General features: G+C 48.2%; 1 protein-coding gene across 1 annotated transcript in view; it reads left to right on the top strand.

Annotated features, from left to right (window-relative positions):
- Positions 1-25,416, top strand: part of LOC5512975 — a 51,851-nt gene that overhangs the window by 20,897 nt on the left and 5,538 nt on the right. The window contains exons 17-33 of the mRNA XM_048730239.1: positions 398-694; positions 1,455-1,754; positions 2,166-2,465; positions 3,026-3,352; positions 4,407-4,700; positions 5,305-5,601; positions 6,178-6,477; positions 6,889-7,188; positions 7,890-8,216; positions 8,485-8,811; positions 9,615-9,920; positions 10,579-10,884; positions 11,894-12,187; positions 12,776-13,129; positions 14,166-14,465; positions 15,909-16,369; positions 22,922-23,016. Coding sequence (XP_048586196.1) covers positions 398-694; positions 1,455-1,754; positions 2,166-2,465; positions 3,026-3,352; positions 4,407-4,700; positions 5,305-5,601; positions 6,178-6,477; positions 6,889-7,188; positions 7,890-8,216; positions 8,485-8,811; positions 9,615-9,920; positions 10,579-10,884; positions 11,894-12,187; positions 12,776-13,129; positions 14,166-14,465; positions 15,909-16,369; positions 22,922-23,016 — 5,185 coding nt within the window. The remainder of the gene's footprint in view (positions 1-397; positions 695-1,454; positions 1,755-2,165; positions 2,466-3,025; positions 3,353-4,406; positions 4,701-5,304; positions 5,602-6,177; positions 6,478-6,888; positions 7,189-7,889; positions 8,217-8,484; positions 8,812-9,614; positions 9,921-10,578; positions 10,885-11,893; positions 12,188-12,775; positions 13,130-14,165; positions 14,466-15,908; positions 16,370-22,921; positions 23,017-25,416) is intronic.

The raw sequence follows: 25,416 nt of genomic DNA, 5'->3' as shown, positions 1-25,416 counted from the left end.
AATAGGCAAGATGGCCACGATAGCGTGCGTCGTTCTGTAAAAGAAGCGTCAACTAATTATCAATACCTGGAGATTATAACAGAAGCTTAGTATTCACTGTTTAGGCTCGATCAAACGGAGATGAGAGTCGAAGAGAGTTCTACTCTTCCATGCGTGAATAAGCGAACGAAACTACTCGTTTCCGTTTCCCTCGACCGCGACGCCTTTGGTGCGTGAGGATGTATTTTCCTGTCTCATAGCAAACACCAAGAACGGCGATTCTTATGATACAGGCGGCGCGCAAACTACTTAACACTATGTAAACAGCTCACGGCTAGATGATAATGGTGGATTCCCGAGCAACTTTGTAACGCCTAAATTAACGCCAACCAAGTGAGTTTATATTATCCGGTCTCAGGTCCCTCTCGGCCTCCCACCAACCTCACCTGCTTTAACACCAGTTCTACGAGTCTCATCGTTACCTGGCAACCCTTGAGTGACAGCTATTATGAGCACGGTGATATTCAGGGCTACAAGGTGATCGCTAATCAGACAGACGGCAACAGTAGCTTTGTTATCGCTACTTGTTCGTCCAATAGGATGCTGCAGTTTGAGGACCTGTTCAAGTACACCGAGTACAATGTCACGGTGGCAGCGTTCAACGAGAAGGGGGGCGGCCCGAGTGCAGAGGTGATGTGCACAACGGATCAGGATGGTAAGGTGGTAGCCTGTCTATGGGTTGGATGGTAAGGTGGTAGCCTGTCTAGGGGTTGGATGGTAAGGGGGTATCCTGTCTAGAGGTTGGGTTGTAAGGGGGGTAGCCTGTCTAGGGGTTGGGTGGTGAGGGGAGTAGCCTGTTTAGGGGTTGGTTGCTAAGGGGGGGAGCCTGTCTTGGGATTGGGTGGTAAGGGGGTTGGCCTGTATAGAGGGGGTACGGGGTAAGTGGGGTAGCTTGTCTAAGGTGATAGAGGGGTATCCTGTCTAGAGGGGGGTGAGGGTAGTCTATCTAGAGGGGGGTAGGGTGGTAGAATAGGTAGCTTCACTAGAAGGGGGGTTAAGTGGAAAGGGTGTAGCCTGTCAATTGCGGTAGGGGTTAAGGGGGCTTGTCTCTCTCGAAGGTGGTAGGTTGTCTAAATAGAGGGTAGGGCGGTAAGAGCACTTGTTTGACTAAAAGTTGTGCTCGCCTTTCTCGAAGGGGGTATGGTGGTAAGAGGGCTTGCTTGTCTAAAGAGATAGGAGAGTCAAAATGAGGATCTCTGTTCTCCAAAGCGGATTTTAAAAGGGAAAATCGATGGTGTAGAGCTTCTGTCGCTTCCGGGGGTAAGATTTGGATCGTAATGATACTTCTACACCAGCAGCCAGGGATGGTTATTGCTCTAGTGTGTCGCACTCTGCCCTCCCTTGCCCAAGTTTGAATCCTGGTTCTATCTGAGGGCCTTACTCTCTCTGAATAGGGCGTCCTCTTTCCCTTTCAGTCCCTTCGGCGGCACCCGTGCAATTAGAAGGGTACAACATCAGTGACACGGCTATCAGAGTCAACTGGCTTCCAGTACCCTCGGCCAATCACCATGGAGTGATCCTGGGCTACAAGATACATTATTCAGATAATATTACATCAAATCGTCAAAGTAGCACTGTTGACGGAGGAGATGTTCTGACTGGAGATATCCAAGACCTTGAGCCCTACACCGTCTACTTGGTTCGGGTTTCTGCATTTACCATAAAGGGCCAAGGGCCGTCAGGGCCTTTAATTAATGTTCAAACAGAAGAAAGAGGTAGGCAAAGAAACTCACTGATAAAAGCTTCCTCCTTCCGGCTGTCAAAAACTCTGTCTTTTTTATTGAACACACTATCTTTTCTTATTGAAGAAATATCCAAATCCTACTTTTTGCATATGATGCATTCCCCTCATGTGTTGGTGAGGAGATGAATAATAATATTATATCATAATAATATCAAGATTTATAGAGCGCCTAATCAATCATTTGCCGGAGGCGCTTAATGGTGTTGTAGTTGATCCCCTCAGGGTATAGCAAGGTAATGTAATTGGTTCCCCTCAGGTGTAGGAAAGCGGGATACTTGATGGATGTGTAGTTTATCCAACCCAGAGGTAGGAAAGGGCTTGTATGAAGGAAATGCACCACTGTCTTACATCACCGCCCTTGACACTCTTGTGTGTCTTTTAGCACCCGAGGTCGCACCTACTAACTTTGTCGGTCGCAATACCAGCGCTGTCTCAATCGAGCTGAGCTGGGATGCGATTCCTGAGAAGAACGTGTCCGGACCTATAAGGCTATACCGGATACTTTACCGAAAAACATCACTTCTGGCGGATGAACGCGAGGTTGTCGAGGTACCCCAAGTGAACAACACCGTGAGTCTTGATGGTCTGTCCAAGTACACTGGCTACAGCTGCTGGATCCAAGGAGTCAATAAATTTGCTGGCATCGAGTCGCCGGAGCTGATGGTATTCACTGACGAGGATGGTAGGATTTATAAGTGCAAAGGTCTTACGATGCGATTCGATTGTAGCAAGTACAGCGATATGAATTCTGGCTACCAACCTGCCAAACCCCTCTTCCGTGACTTCCAAAACACTGAATGATATTGTTTCAGCTTATAATATTATAATATTAAGTAATGCTCCGTGCTAGAACTAGGCATCCTAACGGCATATGCACGCTTGTAAATAAAAAATGCCTTTGTTTGAAATTTGGTTGGTCAAGACACAAATTTACAACTTACACTTAAAGCTAAATGCTGCCTAACGTTCTTGGATATTTGATTTTTAGGATTTATTACTATGTGTAATGGGGCTGATTAGACAAATATAATGTTCTAACCTAATCTATTGTTCTCTCTTCTTTTGATTCGTTCACAACAGAAAATCTCCAATAAGATATATTAGGGAGCACATGTTCTATGTAATTACCTGTAATTTCCAAAATCTCACTGTTTGTGTTTAGTAAAAACATTGGCTAATGTCAGCCTGATTGACATGAATATCACGTGACCCCCTTATTTTCTACATTCCCTCTTATTTTAGTCCCTGTAGTGTCCCCGCACGGCATCACGGGATATAACACAAGCGCCACATCCATCAAGCTTCATTGGGCGTTTAACGACACGAACCGCAACGTGCTCGGCGTCCTCACGGGATTCGTCGTCCATCTGAAAGCCGCCAGCCTGGATGACGAGTTTCTCGAGAGCGAGCAGACCCAACGAGTGGTCATCGCCGATCCGAAGGCGAGGGAGTACGAGGTCACGTCCTTGGGGATCTACACGCTTTACAGGCTTAACATGACAGCTACGACGAGCAAAGGCGAAGGGGTGGTCAGTTTAGAGGAAGTGCTTATCCGAACTAATGGAAAAGGTGAGGCGCCAACACGTTGTTGAAATCTCTTTAAAACCTGCAAAACTCGCGCCAAATGACGCCTAAATGGTATTCTACGAATCTGATTGGCCATGCAATGTCGTACAACATCTGCTGCGCCAATCAGAGAGATGGCAGCGAATAGATTGATTGCCCACTTTTTGTATTTTTCCGCCGACGTACTACTTGATGATGTTTGCTGTATGGACGTTTAAAAACTTCGTCATTAAGACAGTTTTAAAGACCTTTTATAACCTTTCTAATTGAAGGATCGAGGACGGCCCCAGTGACACGCTATACCACCAACAGTACAAGTATAAGCGTGGACTGGGACGCCATTACCCCCCCCCCCCCCCCTCTCCTTTATGGCATCCACCCCTATTTACTCTCCACGTTCTCGCTAAACCTTTTTTATTATCTGTCTTACAGGACCAGGGGCGGCCCCAGTGACACGCTATACCACCAACAGTACAAGTATAAGCGTGGACTGGGACGCCATTACCCCCCTCCCCTCTCCTTTATGGTATCCACCCCTCTTTACTCTCCACGTTCTCGCTAAGCCTTTGTTATTATCTGTCTTACAGGACCAAGGGCGGCACCAGTCACACGCTATACCACCAACAGTACAAGTATAAGCGTGGACTGGGACGCCATTAACCCCCCCCTCTCTCTCCTTTATGGCATCCACCCCTATTTACTCTCCACGTTCTCGCTAAACCTTTTTTATTATGTGTCTTACAGGACCAAGGGCGGCCCCAGTGACACGCTATACCACCAACAGTACAAGTATAAGCGTGGACTGGGACGCCATTACCCCCCCTCCTTTCCTTTATGGCATCCACCCCACTTTACCCTCCACGTTCTCGCTAAGCCTTTGTTATTATCTGTCTTACAGGTCCAGGGGCGGCCCCAGTCACACGCTATACCACCAACAGTACAAGTATAAGCGTGGACTGGGACGCCATTACCCCCCCCCCCCCTCTCTCCTTTATGGCATCCACCCCTCTTTACCCTTCACGTTCTCCCTAAGCCTTTGTTATTATCTGTCTTACAGGGCCAGGGACGGCCCCAGTTACACGCTATACCACCAACAGTACAAGTATAAGCGTGGACTGGGACGCCATCCCGAGAGAGAAGCTTTACGGACCGCTGCTAGGATACAAAGTCGGGTTGTACCTTGTTACGGAGTCTGTGGAGAAGGCGAACTTAATAAATTTCGCGCCGAACGCGAGAAACGCCACCTTCGCCGGCCTGAGGATTTTCACACGATACAAAGTTATTGTTTATGGGTTTAACGAGTATGGTGATGGTACCCAGGCGGTACTAGACATACGGACAGATTCAGAACGTAAGTCTTTTGGTAAAGTTAGACTCGTGCTAATGTGGCCATCAAAGAAAATTTAAAAAAAAATGAAAAATAGTATGCCAGAACCGCAGATTTGATTGATACGATTTTTATAACTAAGAGGATTCTGTCGTGTACCGATTTGCACTAAAGCATTTATGTGTGGATTTGTCAAGTTGATGTTGATGAGAAAGTTTTTCACATCCTGTGATTGGCTTTCTTCCATGGTCACGATAGCGTGCGTCGTTCTGTAAAAAAAGCGTCAACTAATTATCCATACCTGGAGATTATAACAGAAGCTTAGTATTCACTGTTTAGGCTCGATCAAACGGAGAAGAGAGTCGAAGAGAGTTCTACTCTTTCCTGCGTGAATAAGCGAACGAAACTACAGGTTTCCGGTTTCGCTCGTCCGCGACGCTTTTGGTACGCGAGTATATATTTACCTGTCTCATAGCAAACACTAGAACGGCGATTCCAATGATACAGGCGGCGCGCAAATTACTTAACACTATGTAAACAGCTCACTGCTAGATGATAATGGTGGATGAGCAACTTTGTAACGCCTAAATTAACGCCAACCAAGTGAGTTTATATTATCCGGTCTCAGGTCCCTCTCGGCCTCCCACCTACCTCACCTGCTTTAACACCAGTTCTACGAGTCTCAACGTTACCTGGCAACCCTTGAGTGACAGCTACTATGAGCACGGTGATATTCAGGGCTACAAGGTGATCACTAACCAGACAGACGGTAACAGTAGCTTTGTTATCGCTACTTGTTCGTCCAATAGGATGCTGCAGTTCAAGGACCTGATCAAGTACACCGAGTACAATGTCACGGTGGAAGCGTTCAACGAGAAGGGGGGCGGCCCGAGTGCAGAGGTGATGTGCACAACGGATCAGGATGGTAAGGGGGTAGCCTGTCTAGGGGGTAGGATGGTAAAGGGGTAAAGGGGTAGCCTGTCTAGAGGGGTGGTAAGGTTGGTAGCCTGTCTTGGGGGATAGGGTGTTAAGGGGGTAGCCTTTCTAGGGGGTAGGGGGTAGCCTGTCTTGGGGGGGTAGGGTGGTAAGGGAGTAGCCTGTCTATTGCGGTAGAGGGCTCGCCCCTCTCGAAGGTGGTAGGGTTTCTATATAGAGGGTAGGGCGGTAAGAGGACTTGTCTGACTAAAAGTTGTGCTCGCCTTTCTCGAAGGGGTATGGTGGTAAGAGGGCTTGCTTGTCTAAAGAGATAGGAGGGTCTAAATAAGAACCTCTGTTCCCCAAAGCGGGCTGAAAAGGGAAGAAACGATGGTGTAGAGCTCTGTCGCTTCCGGAGGTAAGATTTGGATCGTAATGATCTTTCTACACCAGCAGCAAGGGATGGTTATTGCTCTAGTGTGTCGCACTCTGCCCTCCCTGGCCCAAGTTTGAATCCTGGTTCTATCTGAGGGCCTTATTCTCTCTGAATAGCGCGAGCGAAACATGCGTCCTCTTTCCCTTTCAGTCCCTTCGGCGGCACCCGTGCAAGTAGAAGGGTACAACATCAGTGACACGGCTATCAGAGTCAACTGGCTACCAGTACCCTCGGCCAATCAGCACGGAGTGATCCTGGGCTACAAGATATATTATTCAGATAAGATTACATCAAATCGTCAAAGTAGCACTGTTGACGGAGGGGATGTTCTGACTGGAGATATCCAAGACCTTGAGCCCTACACCGTCTACTTGGTTCGGGTTTCTGCATTTACCATAAAGGGCCAAGGGCCGTCAGGGCCTTTAATTAATGTTAAAACAGAAGAAAGAGGTAGGCAAAGAAACTCACTGATAAAAGCTTCCCCCTTCCGGCTGTCAAAAACTCTGTCTTTTTTATTGAACACACTACCTTTTCTTATTGAAGAAATATCCAAATCCTACTTTTTGCATATGATGCATTCCCCTCATGTGTTGGTGAGGAGATGAATAATAATATTATATCATAATAATATCAAGATTTATAGAGCGCCTAATCAATCATTTGCCGGAGGCGCTTAATGGTGTTGTAGTTGATCCCCTCAGGGTATAGCAAGGTAATGTAATTGGTTCCCCTCAGGTGTAGGAAAGCGGGATACATGATGGATGTGTAGTTTATCCAACCCAGAGGTAGGAAAGGGCTTGTATGAAGGAAATGCACCACTGTCTTACATCACCGCCCTTGACACTCTTGTGTTTCTTTTAGCACCCGAGGTCGCACCTACTAACTTTGTCGGTCGCAATACCAGCGCTGTCTCAATCGAGCTGAGCTGGGATGCGATTCCTGAGAAGAACGTGTCCGGACCCATAAGGCTGTACCGGATACTTTACCGAAAAACATCACTTCTGGCGGATGAACGCGAGGTTGTCGAGGTACCCCAAGTGAACAACACGATGAGCCTTGATGGTCTGTCCAAGTACACTGGCTACAGCTGCTGGATCCAAGGAGTCAATAAATTTGCTGGCATCGAGTCGCCGGAGCTGATGGTATTCACTGACGAGGATGGTAGGATTTATAAGTGCAAAGGTCTTACGACAGGATTCGATTGTAGCAAGTACAGCGATATGAATTCTGGCTACCAACCTGCCAAACCCCTCTTCCGTGACTTCCAAAACACTGGATATTATTGTTTCAGCTTATAATATTATAATATTAAGTAATGCTCCGTGCTAGAACTAGGCATCCTAACGGCATATGCACGCTTGTATATCAAAAATGCCTTTGTTTCGAAATTTGGTTGGTCGAAACACAAATTTACAACATAATTTACACTTAAAGCTAAATGCTGCCTAACGTTTTTGGATATTTGATTTTTAGGATTTATTACTATGTGTAATGGGGATGATTAGACAAATATAATCTAATCTAATCTAATCTACTGGATGATATTGTTTAAGCTTATACTATTATAATATTAAGTAATGCTCCGTGCTAGAACTAGGCATCCTAACGGCTTATGCACGCTTGTATATCAAAAATGCCTTTGTTTCGAAATTTGGTATATTAGGGAGCACATGTTCCATGTAATTTCATGTAATTTCCGAAATCTCACTATATTCTTGTGCCTGTGTGTTTAGTACAAACAATATTATATGCTGGTAAAGTTTTTTGCCGCAGGACAATGGGACTTTGCCTAGTTCTTGCATGGATGTCGGATACTTAATAGGGTATGAAGTCTGTGGGGTTTCTCATGTTTGATTTTACAGTCCCTGTAGTATCCCCGCACAGCATCACGGGATATAACACAAGCGCCACATCCATCAAGCTTCATTGGGCGTTTAACGACACGGACCGCAACGTGCTCGGCGTCCTCACGGGATTCGTCGTCCACCTGAAAGCCGCCAACCTGGATGACGAGTTTCTCGAGAGCGAGCAGACCAAACGAGTGGTCATCGCCGATCCGAAGGCGAGGGAGTACGAGGTCACGTCCTTGGGGATCTACACGTTGTACAGGTTTAACATGACGGCTACGACGAGCAAAGGCGAAGGGGTGGTCAGTTTAGAGGAAGTGCTTATCAGAACTAATGGAACAGGTAACAGTTTGAACCCGAAGGATCAGTGCTGCAGCGCCCAAAGCATACATTACTGTTGTCTATCTCCAGACCCAGGGAGGGTTTCAAATGCTAGCTATATCCGCCCTTTTTTTACCACGCACTTAGCAAACATTACTGTTGTCTGTCGCCAGAGCCAGGGAGGGTTCCTTTTTTGTCACGTTCTTGGCATACATTTCCGTTGTCTATCGCCCTTATTTTACCATGCACTTAGCATACATCACTGTTGTCTACTGTTGTCTATCGTCAGAGCCAGGGAGGGTTCCAGATGCTCGCTATACCACCAACAGTACAAGCATGAGCGTGGACTGGGACGCCATCCCGAGAGAGAAGCTTTACGGACCCCTGCTAGGATACAAAGTCGAGTTGTACTTTGTTACGGAGGATAAAAGTAGTCCAGTAGAGGTGAACTCTGGAAATGGGAAACTCGTGGACTCCAGGACAGTACGAAGTGACAAGCGGAATGCGACTTTCACAGAGCTTCGGATTTTCACACAGTACAGAGTGGATGTGCGCGGTTACAACGAGTTCGGACATGGGGAAAAACACCAGTTAGCAATAAGAACAGACTCCGCGCGTAAGTAGCTCGATTCTTTTAGTTAGCAGTTTGAAATTGTTGAATAGATTATTCGCAGAGCAATGAAAATCACAGTGACTGTAAGCTCTCAAAATCGACCACTAGGGTTTTCCACCCCCATTTTTAAACGAAAAAAAAGAAAAAGTCATGTCTTGTAGGGCTAAGTTTAAACGTCGTATTATCCATACGAGCCGTTTTAATGCAAATGAAATGGGACAATGGACTTGATTCGTTTACATTGAATACTACTCATGGGTAATACGACGTTTGAACTTAGTCTAAGATGCAAAAAATTTATTATCAAATTGGTGTGTATTATAATTCCTCCCTTTATATAAAATTCTGGGTCCGCCTCTGCGTAAACACAAGTTTACTCTTAGCGAATAGCTGTAATTGGGCGGTTTTCATTGTTCCCAAGGGAGTGGGTTTACCTTATGGGCGAAAGGGAAACCACCAAAGCATTTCTTGGTGTTTTATAGACTTCAATTCAGTCTTAATTCGAGAAATCTTAATTTTAGCAACCAACGTATATACAACGACACTGGTAATCGCGCGCTCTGATTGGTCAAGGGTCAATGTGTTATTACATGGGTACACGCACGCTTCGCGTCAGTATGCGCGCGCACTCCCCAAACTTAGATTGTAATGTTAGTCCAGACCTAGGACTCTCTTTGCCCTCGACATTCTGGCTCGCGTGAAAGAGGGTCATAGGCTACCACCTCTATTCCAGAGTTAGTAGCCTATGAGAGCTTACTGTAGCTGATTGTATCTTAATTGAAATAATACGCGATCTTTTGTCCCAGGTCCCTCCCGAACACCTTCGAACCTCACGTGCTACAACACCAGTTCCACATCCCTCCGCGTCGCTTGGCAACCTTTGATTGACAGTTACTATGAGCACGGCGTAGTGCTTGGTTACAACGTAACATATAAGAGAGCTGACCATAGAGGGGAACTTAAGTCGGAGAAAATCGAGCTTCCGGTGATTTCTCTTATTTGGAGTTTGACGAGTTTGGAGAAGTTCGTAGAATACAATGTAACGGTGGCAGCGTTCAACGAGAAGGGGGGCGGCCCGAGTGCAGAGGTGATGTGCACAACGGATCAGGATGGTAAGGGGGGTAGCCTGTCTATGGGGTAGGATGGTAAAGGGGTAGCCTGTCTAGTGGGGGAGGGCTAAGGGGTGGGGGGGGGGGGTAGCCTGTCCCTGGGGTAGGATGGTTAAGGGGTAAAGGGGTAGCCTGTCTAGGGAGGGTTGGGGGGTAAGGGGGGTAGCCTGTCTAGGGGGGTGGGGGTGGTAAGGGGTATAGTAGTAACGGGGCTTGCTTGTCTGTATGGGGGTAGGATGGTAGGAAGGCTAACCTGTCCAAAGGGGAAAGCGTTGTAAGGAGCTTGCCTGTCATGAATGGGTAGGGCTGTAAAGGGCTTGCCTGTCTAGAGGGGTAGGGTAAATGGACTTCCCGTTTCGAGGAGGGGTAGAACTGATAGTGGCAAGATGGGGAATTAAGGGTACTCGACTGTCTAGAGAGGGGTAGGCTTAGAAGAAAAGTTTTTGTCAAGACTCCGGAAAAAGAGCTATAAGAGGGATTTGAAATGTCTGTCTTATTGGAGGTGGAAGGTTATGATCGGCCCTGAAGGCTTTGGGGAATGCTTAGTGGTGGAACCTTCACCGAAATCTAGAGATCTAGGGAGTTCCTTAAAATAGTTATAAATTACTTAGCTTATTCGTCAATAATTTAAAATTACTGTCTTTGAAATCATTGATTGCAGTACCATCGGCTCCACCGCAGCTTTTCGCCGGAAACAACATCAGCAAGAGCGCGATCAATATTACCTGGAGCCCAGTCCCTACCGACCACCAAAACGGCGTGATACTCGGCTACTTGATCCAGTACAAGGAAAGCTCTTCGCCCGAGTCCCCTTGGGATATCATTCAGGTTAACGATAGCAGCGCAGAGGTCTGGACCGTGGATGATCTGTGGCCGCTCACACTCTACACGATGCAAGTCGCTGCTTTCACGTTAAAAGGAGTTGGTCCCTGGACTTCGGAGATTGAAGTAACTACAGATGAAGCAGGTATTGGCTCTTTGGGTATCTTTACAAGGGCGTTGATTAAGCAGGCTCTTTGTTTAGCTTTATTCAAAGTTATGAAGGTGCTTGGATATTTGGTCGGTATATCGATGCAGTTGCTATGCCAGCTCGCCTGGCATTTTGGCGCGAAAATCCTTTATCAGGTTACGAATCATCGTCAAAAACACGCACACATTTTCACATATTTGCGCTAATGTTTCATAGAAACCGACAAAATTTGTTCCTATTGAATTTAAATCGCTCGGTAGTTCTGGTAGTGGAGTCGCTATGTCAGCAGTTACTATAACTTTTGTTGGAAACAAATTTATAGACCTGTTTTGCACTAACGGTGATGTACTCGCGGTTTGTAATATTATGCGAACTCTCGCCGGCATTTTCCTGTGAAATCGGTCTTTAAAGTTCTTGAAACGTTTTCATTGGCCAGCACTGAAATGGCTTCCTATCACGCGATTTCTTTGCAGGACAGGGTCATGGCCAATCAATAAGCACCATATATAAATCTGTTAGTTTGAATGGCGGAAGCCACAAAGCCTTTTGGCAGTTGGAAATAGTTTACGAGGGTTCTCAGGATATTGAAAATCGCGGTACTTCTGCCACAGGGTTACCAACCTCTCAGTCAGTCTCCAGTCAATCCAGTAACTAGCCCAAATATTTTCACGACTGATCACCTCCCGTAATTGTTCTAAAATATTGAAAATCGCGGTACTGCTGCTACCGTTCATATTTCAATGTTGTCTTTTTATAAGAACGTCCAGCCTGAGATTTCACCAAATTTTAAGAACATGATAAGAACATGGTAATTGGTGCTAACAATCATGGAAATAGGTGCACAGGATATTTTTTGGTCATGTAGTGACGCTTAATCCCCCCCCCCCCCTCTCTTTAAAAAATAAATTGTCGGCTCAGACAACGCCGGTCTAGATGCGTGATCGCCCAAGTAAGGCTAACGATGTTATCTGTATGATTATCTATCTGCCCTATATTCACCCCACAGCTCCTGCCTACCCGCCGGAGGATTTCCGTGGCCATTTTGCTAGTTCAGTCGCCGTTAAGCTCTACTGGACGCCCATACCTCCTGAGACACTGAGGGGTGCGTTGAGGCTGTACCGCATCTCCTACGAAGCTCAAGGCTCTCTCTATATCAGCAAGCTAGACGTACCTCCGGATCAGTCAGAAGCATTGGTGACCGGGCTAAACGAGTTCACCGAGTATAGGTTTTGGATCCAGGGGGTGAATCGATTCGAGGGAAACATTTCATCAGAGATAGTCATCAAGACGGACGAGGATGGTGAGGGATATTGTTGTCGTTACCTTTGCTGATATTGGTGTATTGGGCTTGTTGTTGCTGCTGCTGGTGCTGCTGTTGTTGTTTTTGTTGTCGTTTTTGTTGGTGGTGGTGGAAGCCCAGGTGGCCTTTTGCGCGTCGGCCTCTCACCGCTGTGGAACAGGTTTGAATCCTGGCACTGACTGGGGAATTTCGCGGGTTGCTGCCTTGATTCGAATATGCGTCACAAGTGAGTTGGAGTTATTCTCCCGCGTTTTCAGTCTTCTCGGATAAGGACTTTAAACAGGAGATGCCGTCTATTCAAGCTGCACTGCTTTATACTGAATCGAGGGACGTTAAAGAACCACCGGGGACGCAATAAACCCTCTGGCAGTGACCACCCCCAGTGACAGTGCTTACAATGCTTACTAACAATACACTCAAGGGGGTACTTGATATGGAGCCTAGCTTTGTTGTGCCTTCTGAGGTATCAGGCTAGATACCTCAGAATTGTTGTTGTTGTCGCTACTGTGATGTTGACGACGAGAGCAGTAATGATTATGCAAACAAGGTTTTGAAGAGCTCTTAGCTTATGTCTTTCCTCTCCACTAGTACCTGATAGCATACCAAGTGAAGACGTAGTGGTCCGCGAATCCACCGAGCGAACAACAGATTTGATCGTGCAGTGGGAAGAGCTGACGGATGACGAGAAGAATGGTGATCTCTTAGGTTACAAAGTATACTACAAATATAACAGCATGAATAGCAAGGAGAGCAGGAAGAGACGCGCCATTTCTGGTGAACCGCTGGACGGATATGAGATGGTCGTGGTTCCACCGACCCAGACAAGCGTGACCTTGTCGGGGCTCAAAAAGTTTTCGACCTACTCGGTAAAAGTGATAGGATTTACAGCGAAAGGGAACGCGAATATCTCCCAGGATATAGTAGTCTCGACACCACAAGATGGTAAGGATACGGAGATGAATAATATTAGAGTATTAGAGGAGGTTTGTAGGCGGCGGACCGTTTTTATCGCAGAGAAAACCGCAAGATGGCGGCAGCGATCTGCAATCAAAACGCATTTTACCGCCTGTATGAATAAGTGAATATTGTCAGAGTTTTTTCCGTGTTATATAACTGAAAAGGGCACCCATTGTTTTCTTTTGAAGTCCTGGATGAAAATCTAAGTTAGCCTACTAACACCAAACTAAAAGTATTTGCACGCACTGTTTTCGCATGGAGATTAAAGTTTCTCTTACAGGCGGGTTGCTGAGGGTGAGAGAACCCCCTCCCCCTCTCCCCGCAGTTAAAAGATGTTCCTTGTTTTGAAGAATTGGAAAAAAACCCATCTGTTTTACATATGATACCTGTACCTGCGCATTAAAAAGTGTAGACTTGGTTCTCCCAATAATATACCAAGCAGCAGAAAATGATCAAGATTTATTTAGGATTTATAATGCCTGGTGCACACTAGTGACATAACGACATAATGACACAGGCGCGTGCACCCTTATATTCATATATGTTCAAGTGTGAATGGTTTCGACATTTTGACATAAGCCCAACGTAATGACATGAACATAACGACATAAGAGAAAAAACATGTCATTATGTCCATGTCCTTATGTCTCGAGTGCGCGCGCTATGTTGTTATGTCGTTATGTTGCTAGTGTGCACTAGGCATAACTGTCCTGGCTCATGTCTCCCTCTTATCCCCTTATGGCGAATTAATTAATTAACCGTGGCACACGAGAGGGCCGGGTCTATATTTATGCTGAGACCTTATTTTTGAAGGTAGTTTTGTCTATAAATGCAAACCAAATAGAGTGATTTGGGGGAAATACCTAAAAAGAAACTCTATCCAAAATACCAATTAGAGATATAAGGATTTGATTACGGTATGCATCCAAGTGGGAGTTTTAACCCCCCCCCCCCCCCAGACTCGCTACTGTACGAGACTCATCAAATTAGCCCCTATTTAAGCCATCGCTATCTCTTTCAGCGCCAGATGGCATCCCAGCTGATCTGCGAGTCACGAATAAAAGCGATCCCTACTGGATCCCTGTGTGGTGGGGCCGAATTCCAATCGAGCTCATTAACGGCATCTTACTCGGCTACCGACTCTACTACAAGAGGGTCGTCACCAACGGGCGTCCTGTAGACGAGCCCGCGATGAATTTGACCTTCAGGACCACGGAGTTCTCCACAACGCTTGTCAACCTGAGGAAGGATTCCATTTATCGAGTCCAGGTCACTGCGTTCACAAAGGTCGGGGAAGGACCTAGGGCCGAGGTGATGGCTGGTAAGGGATTAGGCTTTGTCTATTTTTCTTTATCAGTTTTAACATAGATATGTATTGAAAGTAAAACATTTCCTTACGTTTAAGCGGCACAAAATAAGAATTGCTATGAGCTTTAAAACGCCTAATATTATGAAAACAGATATCCTTAAAATCTTGATTGATATTCTAGATTAAACCTTTAGTAACAGACTTTCTAAAACGAGCCAGCTTTGCTAGCCGTTGTTATTTTAGCTTTTTAGTGTAGCACTCTCAGTGAGCGTTATATTTAACTATTGACAGATTCTGAGTAAACTTTTAAGGGGCAGTGTCATGGGAAGAGCTTTGCAATAGCTCTCCGGCCCGGACGCAATGAATTTCAGTCAAATTCTAATATTGACTTATGAGCCTTTGGTACATTTGGGAGATTAAATTCAAACGAAATGACCACAAACTGTCAATAAACATAGTTTTTAATAAAATATTGCATATTTTTTTAACAAGGCATTGACAGCTTAAAGTTCAACTGTCGGTAGACAATTTAAAACCTACAATAAACACTGACTCCAGACATGCGCAGTACCATGATGATGCCCATTTAAAAAAACATCTCCATTAGCGGGTCCCGGATGTACATAGGGTTCCCATAAATATAGCGCAGAGTTATCAAACAAGACAAAACATAACAGCTGGCATTGCTTGACAAGCTATGCTCGACCTGTTTTCTTGCACTAAATAGTAGCCAGTGCTGAGAAACGCAAGACTATTTCCAGTTCCGCGCTGTTAAACCAGCCTTTTTGTTTGGAAATGGTGGCTTTTTACGGGCGAACTGCCATATTTTGGCAAATTCCAACTAGCGAAAAGCTAAGGCTATAATTTTCCTGTCATCTTTTGTACACGATAGTTTTAATGCTGTACAGTTAGTCAAAACAGCGACTGAAGTCAGCCTTTCGTAACTTTACTCGAACGATTCAACACTACGATTATTTTTGTTTTCGCCAGAGCCCGCACATGCGCATACGTTATTCCGCACTGTCGGCCTTGCAATACTGATTGGTGCTAGCGCTGTTTGCACTGGGCTTAAGGAGACGCCCTTATGCTAGCACTGTTTGCACTGGGCTTAAAGAGACGCCCTCATGTCAACGTCAATCATATGAAGAAAACGTTGTCGTTTTGGGGTCTGGTACCGAGGAAACTTAATTTCGTTCCAGGGACCTTCTCAACAAACTAAAGACGGTCACAGTAACTGTTTTTTTTTCTTCTGGTTACAAGTCGTTAAGTTTACGAAGCCCCTGGGGTACGCTCACCTTAAAAAATTACAAGAATCATGCAGATTTTTCAAATAAGGAATATATTTGTTTCCTTATATGGAAGTGATCGCGTTTGGCAAAAACGACAATTTTTGGCTCGATTTTCTTGATATGGGATGATAAAACATACTAATAACATGCTTTTCTCCACCCTTAGAAACTTGCAGGTGCCCCCCTGTTTTCACGACATCGTGGTACAACTTCCCCCCATACGTGAACATAAGTGAAACAAATCTGGATGGGTTCTTGCCTCAAATCCTCGCGGATGCCATCGCTTTGTGCTGCTCCGACTGCGTCAACGGTTTTGGCACCTCCAGGGTTGACTTCCTACGCGACAGCGCCGGAAACCTGGCGAAGAAACGCAACGTAGTGGCTCTCACGTCAAGCATCAACTATACAGACATCGCTTTCCCAGTGCCCGGGTACAAAGGGCAGACCACGTACCCTCCGTATATATACGTGGCCATCGCCAAGTCGCCGGGCGTGGCGTACATCACGGTGAAGGAGTTGCCGGGTGAGAGGGGGAACGTGGTGCAGAGGATGGTCTTTAGCTGCTGGCCCATTTTCATGCTGTTCCTAGTCACTGTGATCATCGCGGGGGTACTCATTTGGGTGCTGGTAAGTTTTTCTGTTCCCGTTCTCAAAAACCGTGTCAATACATCTGTAATGTGTCGTTCGGAACCAAGAACAAAATCTATATTTTTTTCAATGAGGGGCTTTTTTTAAAACAGGGTGGGCCCTGTTAAAGAGGGGTGGGGGGCCTAATAGAAAGAGAGACTTATTTCAAAGTTACCTTTCCGTTGTTAACAATATGTATTTTTGGCCCCTACAAAAGAATCAGAATCTATTACACATTAACAATGGCATGTTTTTTTTTTCATTTAAACAAATGCAACTGAGCTAGGAAATGTATTACGTTATATTTTATGCTTCTTTTTTGAGGGTAATTTTGGCTTTAGATTTGGCTCTAGGGGGTGAGGTGTCTAGATCTGGCTCTAGGGGGTGAGGTGTCTAGATTTGACTCTAGGGGGTGAGGTGTCTAGATCTAACTCTAGGGGGTGAGGTGTCTAGATCTGGCTCTAGGGGGTGAGGTGTCTAGATCTGGCTCTAGGGGGTGAGGTGTCTAGATCTGGCTCTAGGGGGTGAGGTGTCTAGATCTGGCTCTAGGGGGTGAGGTGTCTAGATCTGGCTCTATGGGGTGAGGTGTCTAGATCTGGCTCTAGGGGGTAAGGTGTCTAGATCTGGCCCTAGGGGGTGAGGTGTCTAGATCTGGCTCTAGGGGGTGAGGTGTCTAGATCTGGCTCTAGGGGGTGAGGTGTCTAGATTTGACTCTAGGGGGTGAGGTGTCTAGATCTGGCTCTATGGGGTGTGGTGTCTAGATCTGGCTCTAGGGGGTGTGGTGTCTAGATCTGGCTCTAGGGGGTGAGGTGTCTAGATTTGACTCTAGGGGGTGAGGTGTCTAGATCTGGCTCTAGGGGGTGAGGTGTCTAGATCTGGCTCTAGGGGGTAAGGTGTCTAGATCTGGCTCTATGGGGTGAGGTGTCTAGATCTGGCTTTATGGGGTGAGGTGTCTAGATCTGGCTCTAGGGGGTGAGGTGTCTAGATCTGGCTCTATGGGGTGAGGTGTCTAGATCTGGCTCTAGGGGGTAAGGTGTCTAGATCTGGCTCTAGGGGGTGAGGTGTCTAGATCTGGCTCTAGGGGGTGAGGTGTCTAGATCTGGCTCTAGGGGGTGAGGTGTCTAGATCTGGCTCTATGGGGTGAGGTGTCTAGATCTGGCTCTAGGGGGTAAGGTGTCTAGATCTGGCTCTAGGGGGTGAGGTGTCTAGATCTGGCTCTAGGGGGTGAGGTGTCTAGATCTGGCTCTATGGGGTGAGGTGTCTAGATCTGGCTTTATGGGGTGAGGTGTCTAGATCTGGCTCTATGGGGTGAGGTGTCTAGATCTGGCTCTAGGGGGTGAGGTGTCTAGATCTGGCTCTAGGGGGTGAGGTGTCTAGATCTGGCTCTAGGGGGTGAGGTGTCTAGATCTGGCTCTAGGGGGTGAGGTGTCTAGATCTGGCTCTATGGGGTGAGGTGTCTAGATCTGGCTCTAGGGGGTAAGGTGTCTAGATCTGGCCCTAGGGGGTGAGGTGTCTAGATCTGGCTCTAGGGGGTGAGGTGTCTAGATCTGGCTCTAGGGGGTGAGGTGTCTAGATTTGACTCTAGGGGGTGAGGTGTCTAGATCTGGCTCTATGGGGTGTGGTGTCTAGATCTGGCTCTAGGGGGTGTGGTGTCTAGATCTGGCTCTAGGGGGTGAGGTGTCTAGATTTGACTCTAGGGGGTGAGGTGTCTAGATCTGGCTCTAGGGGGCGAGGTGTCTAGATCTGGCTCTAGGGGGTAAGGTGTCTAGATCTGGCTCTATGGGGTGAGGTGTCTAGATCTGGCTTTATGGGGTGAGGTGTCTAGATCTGGCTCTAGGGGGTGAGGTGTCTAGATCTGGCTCTAGGGGGTGAGGTGTCTAGATCTGGCTCTAGGGGGTAAGGTGTCTAGATCTGGCTCTAGGGGGTGAGGTGTCTAGATCTGGCTCTAGGGGGTGAGGTATCTAGATCTGGCTCTATGGGGTGAGGTGTCTAGATCTTGCTCTAGGGGGTAAGGTGTCTAGATCTGACTCTAGGGGGTGAGGTGTCTAGATCTGGCTCTATGGGGTGAGGTGTCTAGATCTGGCTCTAGGGGGTAAGGTGTCTAGATCTGGCTCTATGGGGTGAGGTGTCTAGATCTGGCTCTAGGGGGTAAGGTGTCTAGATCTGACTCTAGGGGGTGAGGTGTCTAGATCTGGCTCTATGGGGTGAGGTGTCTAGATCTGGCTCTAGGGGGTGAGGTGTCTAGATCTGGCTCTAGGGGGTGAGGTGTCTAGATCTGGCTCTAGGGGGTGAGGTGTCTAGATCTGGCTCTAGGGGGTAAGGTGTCTAGATCTGGCTCTAGGGGGTGAGGTGTCTAGATCTGGCTCTATGGGGTGAGGTGTCTAGATCTGGCTCTATGGGGTGAGGTGTCTAGATCTGGCTCTAGGGGGTAAGGTGTCTAGATCTGGCTCTAGGGGGTAAGGTGTCTAGATCTGGCTCTATGGGGTGAGGTGTCTAGATCTGGCTCTAGGGGGTGAGGTGTCTAGATCTGGCTCTAGGGGGTGAGGTGTCTAGATCTGGCTCTATGGGGTGAGGTGTCTAGATCTGGCTCTAGGGGGTAAGGTGTCTAGATCTGGCTCTAGGGGGTGAGGTGTCTAGATCTGGCTCTAGGGGGGGAGGTGTCTAGATCTGGCTCTAGGGGGTGAGGTGTCTAGATCTGGCTCTATGGGGTAAGGTGTCTAGATCTGGCTCTAGGGGGTAAGGTGTCTAGATCTGGCTCTAGGGGGTGAGGTGTCTAGATCTGGCTCTAGGGGGTGAGGTGTCTAGATCTGGCTCTATGGGGTGAGGTGTCTAGATCTGGCTTTATGGGGTGAGGTGTCTAGATCTGGCTCTATGGGGTGAGGTGTCTAGATCTGGCTCTAGGGGGTAAGGTGTCTAGATCTGGCTCTATGGGGTGAGGTGTCTAGATCTGGCTTTATGGGGTGAGGTGTCTAGATCTGGCCCTAGGGGGTGAGGTGTCTAGATCTGGCTCTAGGGGGTAAGGTGTCTAGATCTGACTCTAGGGGGTGAGGTGTCTAGATCTGGCTCTATGGGGTGAGGTGTCTAGATCTGGCTCTAGGGGGTAAGGTGTCTAGATCTGGCTCTATGGGGTGAGGTGTCTAGATCTGGCTCTAGGGGGTAAGGTGTCTAGATCTGACTCTAGGGGGTGAGGTGTCTAGATCTGGCTCTATGGGGTGAGGTGTCTAGGTCTGGCTCTAGGGGGTGAGGTGTCTAGATCTGGCTCTAGGGGGTGAGGTGTCTAGATCTGGCTCTATGGGGTGAGGTGTCTAGATCTGGCTCTAGGGGGTAAGGTGTCTAGATCTGGCTCTAGGGGGTGAGGTGTCTAGATCTGGCTCTATGGGGTGAGGTGTCTAGATCTGGCTCTATGGGGTGAGGTGTCTAGACCTGGCTCTAGGGGGTAAGGTGTCTAGATCTGGCTCTATGGGGTGAGGTGTCTAGATCTGGCTCTAGGGGGTAAGGTGTCTAGATCTGACTCTAGGGGGTAAGGTGTCTAGATCTGGCTCTATGGGGTGAGGTGTCTAGATCTGGCTCTAGGGGGTGAGGTGTCTAGATCTGGCTCTAGGGGGTGAGGTGTCTAGATCTGGCTCTATGGGGTGAGGTGTCTAGATCTGGCTCTAGGGGGTAAGGTGTCTAGATCTGGCTCTAGGGGGTGAGGTGTCTAGATCTGGCTCTATGGGGTGAGGTGTCTAGATCTGGCTCTATGGGGTGAGGTGTCTAGATCTGGCTCTATGGGGTGAGGTGTCTAGATCTGGCTCTATGGGGTAAGGTGTCTAGATCGGGCTCTATGGGGTGAGGTGTCTAGATCTGGCTTTATGGGGTGAGGTGTCTAGATCTGGCCCTAGGGGGTGAGGTGTCTAGATCTGGCTCTAGGGGGTGAGGTGTCTAGATCTGGCTCTAGGGGGTGAGGTGTCTAGATCTGGCTCTATGGGGTGAGGTGTCTAGATCTGGCTCTATGGGGTAAGGTGTCTAGATCTGGCTCTATGGGGTGAGGTGTCTAGATCTGGCTCTAGGGGGTAAGGTGTCTAGATCTGACTCTAGGGGGTGAGGTGTCTAGATCTGGCTCTAGGGGGTGAGGTGTCTAGATCTGGCTCTATGGGGTGAGGTGTCTAGATCTGGCTCTAGGGGGTAAGGTGTCTAGATCTGGCTCTAGGGGGTGAGGTGTCTAGATCTGGCTCTATGGGGTGAGGTGTCTAGATCTGGCTCTATGGGGTGAGGTGTCTAGATCTGGCTCTATGGGGTGAGGTGTCTAGATCTGGCTCTATGGGGTAAGGTGTCTAGATCTGGCTCTAGGGGGTGAGGTGTCTAGATCTGGCTCTATGGGGTGAGGTGTCTAGATCTGGCTCTAGGGGGTAAGGTGTCTAGATCTGGCTCTAGGGGGTGAGGTGTCTAGATCTGGCTCTAGGGGGTGAGGTGTCTAGATCTGGCTCTATGGGGTGAGGTGTCTAGATCTGGCTCTAGGGGGTGTGGTGTCTAGATCTGGCTCTAGGGGGTGAGGTGTCTAGATTTGACTCTAGGGGGTGAGGTGTCTAGATCTGGCTCTAGGGGGTGAGGTGTCTAGATCTGGCTCTAGGGGGTAAGGTGTCTAGATCTGGCTCTATGGGGTGAGGTGTCTAGATCTGGCTTTATGGGGTGAGGTGTCTAGATCTGGCTCTAGGGGGTGAGGTGTCTAGATCTGGCTCTATGGGGTGAGGTGTCTAGATCTGGCTCTAGGGGGTAAGGTGTCTAGATCTGGCTCTAGGGGGTGAGGTGTCTAGATCTGGCTCTATGGGGTGAGGTGTCTAGATCTGGCTCTATGGGGTGAGGTGTCTAGATCTGGCTTTATGGGGTGAGGTGTCTAGATCTGGCCCTAGGGGGTGAGGTGTCTAGATCTGGCTCTAGGGGGTAAGGTGTCTAGATCTGACTCTAGGGGGTGAGGTGTCTAGATCTGGCTCTATGGGGTGAGGTGTCTAGATCTGGCTCTAGGGGGTAAGGTGTCTAGATCTGGCTCTATGGGGTGAGGTGTCTAGATCTGGCTCTAGGGGGTAAGGTGTCTAGATCTGACTCTAGGGGGTGAGGTGTCTAGATCTGGCTCTAGGGGGTGAGGTGTCTAGATCTGGCTCTATGGGGTGAGGTGTCTAGATCTGGCTCTAGGGGGTAAGGTGTCTAGATCTGGCTCTAGGGGGTGAGGTGTCTAGATCTGGCTCTATGGGGTGAGGTGTCTAGATCTGGCTCTATGGGGTGAGGTGTCTAGATCTGGCTCTATGGGGTGAGGTGTCTAGATCTGGCTCTATGGGGTAAGGTGTCTAGATCTGGCTCTAGGGGGTGAGGTGTCTAGATCTGGCTCTATGGGGTGAGGTGTCTAGATCTGGCTCTAGGGGGGTAAGGTGTCTAGATCTGGCTCTAGGGGGTGAGGTGTCTAGATCTGGCTCTAGGGGGTGAGGTGTCTAGATCTGGCTCTATGGGGTGAGGTGTCTAGATCTGGCTCTAGGGGGTAAGGTGTCTAGATCTGGCTCTAGGGGGTGAGGTGTCTAGATCTGGCTCTAGGGGGTGAGGTGTCTAGATCTGGCTCTAGGGGGTGAGGTGTCTAGATCTGGCTCTAGGGGGTGAGGTGTCTAGATCTGGCTCTAGGGGGTGAGGTGTCTAGATCTGGCTCTAGGGGGTGAGGTGTCTAGATCTGGCTCTAGGGGGTGAGGTGTCTAGATCTGGCTCTAGGGGGTGAGGTGTCTAGATCTGGCTCTAGGGGGTGAGGTGTCTAGATCTGACTCTAGGGGGTGAGGTGTCTAGATCTGGCTCTAGGGGGTGAGGTGTCTAGATTTGACTCTAGGGGGTGAGGTGTCTAGATCTGGCCCTAGGGGGTGAGGTGTCTAGATCTGGCTCTAGGGGGTGAGGTGTCTAGATTTGACTCTAGGGGGTGAGGTGTCTAGATCTGGCCCTAGGGGGTGAGGTGTCTAGATCTGGCTCTAGGCGGTGAGGTGTCTAGATCTGGCTCTAGGGGGTGAGGTGTCTAGATCTGGCTCTAGGGGGTGAGGTGTCTAGATTTGACTCTAGGGGGTGAGGTGTCTAGATCTGGCTCTAGGGGGTGAGGTGTCTAGATTTGAGTCTAGGGGGTGAGGTGTCTAGATCTGACTCTAGGGGGTGAGGTGTCTAGATCTGGCTCTAGGGGGTGAGGTGTCTAGATTTGACTCTAGGGGGTGAGGTGTCTAGATTTGACTCTAGGGGGTGAGGTGTCTAGATCTGGCTCTAGGGGGTGAGGTATGTCTAGATCTGGCTCTAGGGGGTGAGGTGTCTAGATTTGACTCTAGGGGGTGAGGTGTCTAGATCTGGCTCTAGGGGGTGAGGTATGTCTAGATCTGGCTCTAGGGGGTGAGGTGTCTAGATTTGACTCTAGGGGGTGAGGTGTCTAGATTTGACTCTAGGGGGTGAGGTGTCTAGATTTGACTCTAGGGGGTGAGGTGTCGGAGAGAGGCTTTTGCGGCATGCTTGATCACGAATTGATAAGCGTATTTTCGCTTCTCACGGATGTGCCTGTTTCAGGAGCGATCCGTTAACCCTGGAGAGTTCCCTCCAAGCTTCATCACTGGCGTATGGAATGGGGTTTGGTGGGCCTTCATCACCATGACAACTCTGGGGTAAACTGTGGTACCTTCTAATGTTTGGCTCACTTTAGGGCATGCTTCTTTTAAATAGTTTTTATTCTTATAGAACACATGCTACTCATTTGAAGTGCTTGTTTGCGTGCTCCCTCGCGCGTTTGACTCGCGTGTAACTAAAACATGTCTTTTAGCTTGCTAGATCTTATGTTATAAATTTGTTATAAGCCGCGTGTTATCCATGCAGAACATGTCGGGCGTGTCTGTCATCTATGTCGCGCACGCCTGTCTTCCATGTGTTTTTGTGTCTTCCATGTCGCGCACGTCTGACTCGTGTGTTTCTGTGTCTTCCATGTCGCGCACGTCTGACTCATGTGTTTTTGTGTCTCCCATGTCGCACACGTCTGACTCGTGTGTTTCTGTGTCTTCCATGTCGCGCACGTCTGACTCATGTGTTTTTGTGTCTCCCATGTCGCACACGTCTGACTCGTGTGTTTCTGTGTCTTCCATGTCGCGCACGTCTGACTCATGTGTTTTTGTGTCTCCCATGTCGCACACGTCTGACTCATGTGTTTTTGTGTCTCCCATGTCGCGCACGTCTGACTCATGTGTTTTTGTGTCTCCCATGTCGCGCACGTCTGACTCATGTGTTTTTGTGTCTCCCATGTCGCGCAAGAATGACTCATGTGTTTTTGTGTCTCCCATGTCGCACACGTCTGACTTATGTGTTTTTGTGTCTCCCATGTCGCGCACGTCTGACTCATGTGTTTTTGTGTCTCCCATGTCGCGCACGTCTGACTTATGTGTTTTTGTGTCTCCCATGTCGCGCACGTCTGACTCATGTGTTTTTGTGTCTTCCATGTCGCGCACGTCTGACTCATGTGGTGTTCATGTCTACCATGTCGCGCACGTCTGACTCATGTGTTTTTGTGTCTCCCATGTCGCGCAAGAATGACTCATGTGTTTTTGTGTCTCCCATGTCGCACACGTCTGACTCATGTGTTTTTGTGTCTCCCATGTCGCGCACGTCTGACTCATGTGTTTTTGTGTCTCCCATGTCGCGCACGTCTGACTTATGTGTTTTTGTGTCTCCCATGTCGCGCACGTCTGACTCATGTGTTTTTGTGTCTTCCATGTCGCGCACGTCTAGCTCGTGTGTTTTTGTGTCTCCCATGTCGCGCACGTCTGACTCATGTGTTTCTGTGTCTCCCATGTCGCGCAAGACTGACTCATGTGTTTTTGTGTCTCCCGTGTCGCACACGTCTGACCCGTGTGTTTCTGTGTCTCCCATGTCGCACACGTCTGACTCATGTGTTTCTGTGTCTCCCATGTCGCGCAAGACTGACTCATGTGTTTTTGTGTCTCCCATGTCGCACACGTCTGACCCGTGTGTTTCTGTGTCTCCCATGTCGCACACGTCTGACTCATGTGTTTTTGTGTCTCCCATGTCGCGCAAGAATGACTCATGTGTTTTTGTGTCTCCCATGTCGCACACGTCTGACTCATGTGTTTTTGTGTCTCCCATGTCGCGCACGTCTGACTCATGTGTTTTTGTGTCTCCCATGTCGCGCACGTCTGACTTATGTGTTTTTGTGTCTCCCATGTCGCGCACGTCTGACTCATGTGTTTTTGTGTCTTCCATGTCGCGCACGTCTGACTCATGTGGTGTTCATGTCTACCATGTCGCGCACGTCTGACTCATGTGTTTTTGTGTCTCCCATGTCGCGCAAGAATGACTCATGTGTTTTTGTGTCTCCCATGTCGCACACGTCTGACTCATGTGTTTTTGTGTCTCCCATGTCGCGCACGTCTGACTCATGTGTTTTTGTGTCTCCCATGTCGCGCACGTCTGACTTATGTGTTTTTGTGTCTCCCATGTCGCGCACGTCTGACTCATGTGTTTTTGTGTCTTCCATGTCGCGCACGTCTAGCTCGTGTGTTTTTGTGTCTCCCATGTCGCGCACGTCTGACTCATGTGTTTCTGTGTCTCCCATGTCGCGCAAGACTGACTCATGTGTTTTTGTGTCTCCCATGTCGCACACGTCTGACCCGTGTGTTTCTGTGTCTCCCATGTCGCACACGTCTGACTCATGTGTTTTTGTGTCTCCCATGTCGCGTACGTCTGACTCATGTGTTTTTGTGTCTCCCATGTCGCGCACGTCTGACTCATGTGTTTTTGTGTCTCCCATGTTGCGTACGTCTGACTCATGTGGTTTTGTGTCTCCCATGTCGCGTACGTCTGACTCATGTGTTTTTGTGTCTCCCATGTCGCGCACGTCTGACTTATGTGTTTTTGTGTCTGCCATGTCGCACACGTCTGACTCATGTGTTTCTGTGTCTTCCATGTCGCACACGTCTGACTCATGTGTTTTTGTGTCTCCCATGTCGCGCACGTCTGACTCATGTGTTTTTGTGTCTGCCATGTCGCACACGTCTGAC

This window comes from Nematostella vectensis, chromosome 7, assembly GCF_932526225.1.
Source record: "Nematostella vectensis chromosome 7, jaNemVect1.1, whole genome shotgun sequence".
NCBI lineage: Eukaryota > Metazoa > Cnidaria > Anthozoa > Actiniaria > Edwardsiidae > Nematostella > Nematostella vectensis.
This window is presented reverse-complemented; position numbering and strand designations above follow the sequence as displayed.